Source organism: Crocuta crocuta, unplaced genomic scaffold (assembly GCF_008692635.1).
Source record: "Crocuta crocuta isolate KB4526 unplaced genomic scaffold, BGI_CrCroc_1.0 scaffold119, whole genome shotgun sequence".
In the NCBI taxonomy this organism is placed as follows: Eukaryota; Metazoa; Chordata; class Mammalia; order Carnivora; family Hyaenidae; genus Crocuta; species Crocuta crocuta.
The window spans coordinates 8839571-8848049 of NW_027551562.1; the positions used below are offsets into that span (position 1 = coordinate 8839571).

The 8479-nt window shown below is 49.3% G+C and overlaps 1 protein-coding gene across 7 annotated transcripts in view; it reads right to left on the bottom strand.

Annotated features, from left to right (window-relative positions):
- Window positions 1-8479, bottom strand: part of PTK2 (protein tyrosine kinase 2) — a 245595-nt gene that overhangs the window by 70425 nt on the left and 166691 nt on the right. For 4 of the 7 annotated variants that reach the window (XM_077750007.1, XM_077750003.1, XM_077750006.1 and 1 more), the window contains exon 16: window positions 1378-1434. In XM_077750007.1, the coding sequence (XP_077606133.1) occupies window positions 1378-1434 (57 nt within the window). Of the gene's footprint in view, window positions 1-1377; window positions 1435-7515; window positions 7534-8479 lie in introns of all 7 variants that reach the window. The other 3 variants (XM_077750005.1, XM_077750004.1, XM_077750001.1) reach the window with 1 other exon arrangement.

Here is an 8479-nt window from a genome sequence, read left to right on the forward strand (position 1 = left end):
TTCAACCACAAACATTGGTAGGAAAAAGACTAGATACAAGCAGAATCTAAATCTCCTCAAATTAACTTGACGTGATATACACAATGCTTTCCCATTTCCATCTCCTGATCCCTACATGATAACTCATTTTTGTGGGGCCTGGATAAATGCCAGCCACACTGGACATTTATTGATCAACGCTGAATAATCCATGTACAAACGCAGATTTGGATTCTCTGCAAAAACATATAAAACCTAAACCTAAAGGTAAACATTTTCCAAGTTACCCATGCGCATAAGTCAGGATGCACACCAGGAAATTTCAGCTCCTCTCTCTGTTTTGGGCGATGCTCTGACACAGGAGCCCCTGAGAGGGATTCAGGGAGTACCCAGGGGCACCTGGGAGCACCCAGGAACCCCCAGGAGAATCCGGGCCTGATGCTGGTAATGCCTCTTCAATGTGTATAGTTAATCTAAATGAGAGCATCTTTTAAAATAGTTATACAACAGGGGAAAGTAACTGAAACATATATTTTATAAATATATTTGGCTCTATGGAAATCAGGACCTCCGATGTTGAATTATTAAGGCTCCTGGGACATAAAGAGGACTCATAATTGGGCTTCTCTAAGAGGTAGGTTTACAACTTTTTTAATTAAAAAAAATTTTTTTAACCCTACGCCACATGGGGCTTGAACCCATGACTAACATCAAGAGTCGCATGCTCCACTGACTGAGCCAGTAAACATTTTTTTTTTTAATGTGAACAAAATTGCAAGTGTGTCTCCACTTCAAGATCTGGGACTCTGTCTTCCGACATGAGATCTGGGGCTTCCAGGTTCTAAGCACAACAGAGAGAAGCAGCTGGTGTTTCTAGGCTGCAGGAAAGTCGTAACTGCAGTCCTTCCCCCCACACCTCCACCCCAAGCTGCATGGACTGGAAGCACTGGGAGAGGGAGCTGTGTGTAACTGGTTGGTCAAGGGCAGCAAAGAACAGTTTTTCAAAGGGGAAATGCAATTAACTGAATATGCAAGTCCAAAACCTGAATATAGAAATGTGTATATATATTTAACTTTAAATAATATATGCTACAGAGAGGAAATTCTGTCATCAACAAAGGATGTATTATCATAGAGCCAGGAGACGAGATTACAAAAAACCTGTAACTAAACTGACTTACTATAGATATTTGAGCTTTAAGCTCCTGACCTTAGACTGGTCAAACACAAAACAGAGGTCTAAAGATTGAAAAGAGTATTTCTGTTATGTACACTCAGTGAGGTATTAAAGATAGTTCTAAAAAAACCCAATAAATATCTAAAACTATTAAATGGAAGATACCTAAAAGTTAAGTATCTGTCGAATCTGAACGAGAACAAAATCCAGAGCCTACTTACTGGAGGGCATGGTGTAGGTATCTTCTTCGTCTATAATCTCAGCATAGTCGTCGGTTTCTGTAGGGAAAGAAACAGATACGTTGGAAGAGGTGAACTATTTGACCTCCTGGCCTTTAATATAATTTGAAAAGGCAAAATGATCTGCCTAAATCCCCTGCTATGCCAACACATTCTTAAAAACACTATTACTCAATTTTTGCTCACGCATGAGTCATTTATGGAAATAAAAGTGACCTCATGGTGCAGTCTGTTATAACACACAGACTTGTGTCTCAGGAGCAAACAGAGCTCGTACAGAGAGCCCTTGTGAAGAACAGAAAGTTGTGAAGTAACTGTGCACATGATTCAAAGCTGCCCATCCGTACTGACTGTAGAACTCTCTCTCATCTGCACCAAATACATGTTTGAACCCCACTGCCGTCTACTGGCATTTCTCCAAACAAGACTAGCATCTCAGAACCAGGGAATGTGACATTGTTCGTAATTAGACCCTATAGCATAAGCTGGACGCTCTCCTTCAGAAGGGCACAAATGGTGGCCTGGCTTTTGAAGAGACTGACTGGGTCATGCATTTCTTCTGTTTAGGGTGGCAGCAATGCAGGAATTTCTCTCTCGTTACTTTTCACTCAGATAGCTGAAGACTACACGTTAATGTCAAAAGCATAAAAGATCTAACGAAAAGAATGAAATGAGAATAAATAGTATATTCTGAGCTCTTTTCTGAGATGATGTCAAGGAGTTCCCGAGTTTCCACTCTCTCCTTCTGGTAATACGGTGACTTAGAGATCTGATGCCATGTCACTGGGGGAAAATTCATTTGGAGAAAACCCTCACCTGAGTAGCAAGTATGCTGAGTTAAGCCTTGTCTGTATTCTCTTTCTGTAAAGAGGGAAACCTTTAGCTGCTCCAGGCAGAAGGACTGCAGCTGCCAAGCCTGGAAAGGCGGGCAGTGCTTCCTTGATGGTTGTCTCAAGAGAGCTCTTCAAGGAGAAAACCTGAACAGGCACCACCTCTCACCTCAGAGAAACTACAAGCTGAAAGCTCCTTCCTCCGTGCTGCTATTGCTACTTCACTCAGATACTAAAATTATAGAAAAGACAGAAAACATATGGTCTACATTCTTTGGGACATTAACTGTTCCACGTTGCCATGTAATGATGGAGACCAAAGCTAAGAGTAACTGGAAGAATTTATTTTTTAACTCAACTGGCAGAATATAAAGACAACAAATCAATTCTTGAACCACTTTGTAAATGTAAACTACTCCTAAGTCCTATATGAAAGGTGAACAATCTATAACACTCTTACATGTTGTAAATAACACTACTTACAGGATTAATCTACCCAGTCTTTACGTTCTTTTACTTCTCTGTCTCTCCCTCTGACCCTGTTCTCTGTGAACTGGCATGTCCTAGGCCCCCAGCTTTGCTTCTGTGTAAGCCGGCTTAATGGAGGACACAGAAATGCTATTTGGGCACAGAAGGGAGCCACTAAGGTGCTTTAAGAAAAAGGACCAACTGGAGGGGACCTGTGCTAAGAGCTAGGACAGCTGAAGCCACATGTCACACGTATGGCATTTGCTGATCGTTCTCTCCCTTTATTCTGTAATTTCCCAAGCTTGACTGTGTGCCCTCCCCTCAGAAAGCTGAGACAGAATTTCCACAAACAACAGATGTTACCCTTACTCCTTCTTCCCTACAAAGCACACGCATTTAGAGGTCAAACACATCAGGTGACCCTGGGGTGGCAGGATCATGGGGGGGGGGAGGGGAACCGCTGCTGGACGCCCGGCCTCTGCTGCCATCACCAGAGTGCTTCTGCAGCCCTTGCACTTGGCTCTGAGTTCCATAAGGAGATGCCATGGATCAATGACCACCCCAGGCACTGAGTTCTTACGTGGCTGTGGGGGCACTGCCTGCCCGATGGAGAAGGGCATGGTGCCGCTGGTGACGTCAGAGCAGGCCTCTTACCCAGCATTGAACGTGGGCCGGGGCTCATGTCAGCTTGGCCAATTCTGGTTTCAGCCAAAGCATCACCAAGACAGAGGCCCCGCCTCAAATGGACCTGCCCCCTACCCCCATCACTCTTAACCATGCTGCCTGGTTTACTTTCCGCAGAACCGATCAGCGTCAATGATCCGGCAGTCCTCTGGTCCCTTGTCAAATGTCTGTCGCCCTCCAGATGGAGAGCCCTGGAGTGGAGGCCGGCGTGTTTTACCACTGTATTCTCAGCATCCAGCACAGTGCCCGGCACAGAGATGGGGCTAGGGATACACAGGCTGGGCAGAGAGCGGCGGTGAGGGGGCCTCATGTGGTGAGGGGACCACACCCCCCACCAAGCTGGGGCAAAACAGTTATGTGGCCGGTGCAAGGCTGTGCAGACCGCAAGGACAGACACAGCTGTGCGCGGGGGGCGGCCCGCTTGCTCCTGCGAGGGCGCCTCCCCTGGCTGTGCCCTCCTGCGCAGAACAGGAGGGAGCAGGCGCACCTTGCAGGGGTGCTGCAGGACTACCAGAGAGGCACGGGAAGCAGGGACGTGGACTGGCACCTAACAGACGGTCACAAAATGGGAGCTCCTTGGGGTTCTGCTGCTTCTGAGGGCTCTGTGGAAGGAGGCAGGCAGCTGGGGGGTGCCTGCCTTCCTGGCAGGACTGTGATGGTTTCTAAGACTGCCTCGTTCTATAAAAGCCTCACTAGAGATTCCAACCTCTGAAAGAATCTGAAGCCATAAAACTAAAATGGCTAGCGTACAAAACTGATTTGGGAAAAATCAAGTTGCAGATCCTACAATTAAGTCACAAAGCCACAAGAAAGAGCCTATAATTTTTTCCCCCTGATGCTACGTGAAGCCTTGGGGATAGCAAAGCTATCTGGGAGTCACTCAGGATGACATCTTGGGTGGAGGCACGTGCCTGTGGGCTACTGCGGGCGCATGTGTCCTCCGCAGGGCGGTTCTCATGAGCAGAGCCCACGCTGTTGAAGGTGCACAGGCCTACAAGACTGTCCTTGTGATCGTCGACCCAGAAGCCTTCAGCTGTGGCGCTGGGCATACTTCCCCAGGAGCTCTTGATATTGATTTGGTGCTCTTTTCTTCCCCTGGTTTTAATTATAGGATAACGGGATACCGATAGGAGAGGTATCTTACACACTCGAGGGCCCTTGAGAAACTGCAGCCCAGCCTGAAACTGCCTGCCCGCCAGCCGCCCCCCCCCCCAAACAACAGCATGATACAAGGAAAACAAACATAAAAAAGGGAAACAGGTTGAAGATCTGGGCACAGATGAGGGAAGCCAAGCCCACACTCCTCCTTCATGGATGGTGATGACAGCATGGCCAAGAGCTTGTCCCACAGCAGGCAGGCTTAAAAACTGTCCCGCTTCTCTGGCCAGGGGGTACTGCGACCACCGTCTCCCCCCNCCCAGGGCATGTGGCCAATCAGCAGTGGGCTGGCACGCAGAGCAGCACTCAGGCACGGAGCCTGGGCTGTGTCATTCCCTGACTCACTAGGATCTTCCACAATGTTTATAGGGATTTTGGTTGGTTTTTAAAATATTTTATTTTTAAATCGTGGCAGTCGAACTCATACAACCCTGAGACCCAGAGTTGCATGTTCCAGCGGGTGAGGCAGCCAGGCGCCCCTGGGGACTTTAGCTCCAAAACCATGGACATATTCCTGTAGGGGTATCTGGGACCCTCCCACCTTCCCCCCAACACAGGCACAGTTCTGTGCAGATGTTCACAGGAAGGGGACCGGTGTTCTGGAGAGACTGTTTCAGGGTATCTGGTCCATGAGTTAAATGTTTCAAAATAAACATTTTTAAAAATGGAGACTCCTAAAACCTTGTACAACATAATAATCTGAAAGGCTGGGTATCATGGTACGTGATAAAATAAAAGTGACAGGAAGACGTGTTAAAAGGACAGAAACTGACAGCTCAGAAATCAGGAGACAAAAGAACCAAATCCTCATCTCAGAGCAAGGTACACAGAGGTGAGGCTGCTGTCGAAAATGACACAGCTGCACGATGTCAAAGCCCCATGCTCTGTCACCGAGAGGGCTGACGCCTCTGGCGCTGCTGCGAAGGGGCTCCGTCTGGAATCGGGGGAGCGTGTGTCAGTGGACAGTAGCTATCACCCCGTGACTGTCAATAAAAGGGGCTGCACAGAGGCCTTCAGGCTCACGAACTTCCTAAGTGCTGACAACGTGCTCGCTCTCTCACGGAGGAGGGACAGACACTGTGCTTGTGTCACACCTCCTCCAGCTGCCTAGCAAACCGCGGTGTCTCCTGCTCCCTTGTAGGGCTGGTGCCCGGCTGGGACGCCTGCAACCCTGGCAGCCCGCTCCCCTGGCTGGCTTCCGTCCTGCCCTCAGGAAGCTGGGACACGCACCAGTCCCGCAGATCAACGTGCTGACGGGGACAAGATTACTTGGGCCATTCTGTGGGACTGACCAGTGTCACAGCTTCTTCTCTGACCTGGGGAACGGACACCTGCCATTAGCCGAGAGGCACCGGAAGGCAGGGGAAGAGTTCCTTTCTAGGAAGCCAGGAAGGGCCCAACTGTGCTCTTTAATAGGAACCAGCGAGACAGCCCAGACCAGGCTTGGCAGGTCTTTCCTGGAAAGGGTTGGATGGTGTGTATTTTAGACTCCGCTGCAAGTGCTCGCCCCTGCTGTTAAGTGACAGCCGGCAGCCGCAGTAAGCAGACGGGTGTGGCCGTGTTCTAAGAAAATCTTACTTGTGGACGCTGAAATGGGAATTTCACAGTGCTGATGCCACAAACACTATTCTTCTTTTGATTTTTCCCCAATCATTAAAAAAGCAATAATCATCCTTAGCTCTAGGGCCAGTCCAAGAAGCACAAGAAGTGGGCTGTGTTTGGCTGTGGGCCTCAGTGTGCACCCCCCCCCGTGACTAGAGCCCTAAGGCCTGGCTTATCCGTCTGCAAAATGGGAACAGCAATGCTTGCCCTGTCTGAGCCATAGCACTGGGAAAGTCAAGTGTGGGGCAAAGTGGTTTCCTTACGTAGAGGATGTGAGGAAAACCACATGTTTATAAACACGTGGTCAAATGTTCATGTTTGCACAGTCATCCTCACACCCCCCACCGAGACCTCGCGGGATGAAGACATGGCAGAGGAAGCAGTCCGCGCAGGCCCGTTCAGGGAGGCTGCTGGTGACAGGATGGGGGGAGCACGCGGCTGGAGTCTCCCTCCTACCACGGGCAGCTTGTGGTGGCCGTGGCCTTGGGGGCTCTCCGCCCTGAGCTCCTGAGTCCCTCTCAGGCTCGGCAGCCTCGACAACAGCCAACACCCGGAGCGGCAAGGTCTAGTGCCCGCACATGGGGCTCCACGGCAGCAGTGTCGCCACCGGGTGTCTACCAAGGAGGGACCCCCGTGCTGTCAGTCCCACGGAGCTGACGCACTTTCCCAAAGTCACGTGTGGTTAAGGCCTTTCACGGCCCAAGTTCTCAATCCCAGCATGAAAATGACCCAGACGAAATCTTCAGGGAAAGCACGCTCTCATTTAATCACGAGGACAAATGCAATTCCCCCCTAATTTGAGTTTAGAGTAAAGAGTCTCATGTATGCAGACACGAAGCCAGGAATGTAAGTCATGAAACATGACTTTCAAACTTCTGGTTTATTAAGTGCCACCCTCAACTGCTTGAAGAACACTCATTACACTGTTGCTCCTATTTCTCTAGCTAGTTTGTGTGGTTCTGAAAACTCACGCTTTGTTCCCTCCTACTCCCCACTCCCATTCTGAACATTGTTACATGTCTACACGGTCTCTGGGAAATCCTGTGGGGGTCTCTGTCATTTACAGCTTCCCACTTGAATAGTACCCTTCTGAATATTCCACTTCTGAATAGTACCCTTGTGACAATCCTTCTTGAAACCCAAAATTAAAAATGAAATCTAGAAAATTGGCTGTGTATACATAGCTCAAATTTACCCCTGACACATGATAGAGAAACTGGCAAAGCCCTAAACAATTTTTAGATCATTTGTTCACAGCATCATTTTTTTACACTTGCTTTGCTGAATCAAAACCATTCTGCCTTTCATTAAATACTGAACCATATTTATGAATAAATAATTCTCATATTAGTAACACAAATGTGAAAATAAATATTACCGTCCCCACTAATTTCATCTGCAGATCCAGGTGGCATGCAAAGAAAGGGGGGGTGGGGAGGAGGAAGGGCAGGGGAGAGGGGAGAGAGGGAGACACACTATTAACATGACAAGTAAATCAAAGCACAAGGAAAACAAAAAAATCACCCCCCCAGGTCTAATTCAAAAGACAACAGAGCGATTGCAGCAGTAAGTGTGTTACTCGGTTTAAGGGCGTTATGGCGAGTTTTAAGGTGTCCACACATTATACAAAGTTACACAGCAGTTCTGTAAAGCTGGTTTCTACCACACTGAGCAAAGTTAATCCTCTAGGATCTCGCAGTTAAATGCTAAAAATGGCCTTTACCTCCCTCAAAGAGAACTTGCATCCTCTTAGATAAAAATGAAAATAACCAGTCATTAATGAGTCTGGTAAAGGCTGGCCAGGGGCCGGGCCCTCAGCACACCTCCTCCAGGAGGGTCCCCTCCAACGAGCCGTGGGGTCCTAGTACCTGGAGGCCACAGCTTAGGCCCAGTGCATAAACTGTACAGCACGTCCAGTTTCCGTTTAACTTCCTGCAGTGTTTGGAGAAACTCCTCTTCCACTCACTACCACTGATCCCTGCTCTCCAGCACACCGTCCAGGAGGCCCGGCTGCCCCTGCCCCCGGGCGCCCCTCAGGGGGTCACCCCCAGGCCGCTGTCTTCTGCTAACTCGGGAGCCCCGCAGTGTACAGCCGGGTGCCTGCCGGCCGCTGGGCCAGAACACGGAGACCCCGGCCTGTACGGAAACCAGGAAGCTACGCCTCACCCGGTCATGCACATAAAACCCAGCACAACACAGGCAAACAAGTCTTCTCTTGGAGAGCAGCCCAGAGACGGTCACTGCGAACCGTCGCCCCCGTACGGCTACCCAGTGGCGGACACCCAGAACAGGCCCCTGTGCTGGGGACAGCCTACAAGCGCGGGGTTAGGTCCGCTGCCGGC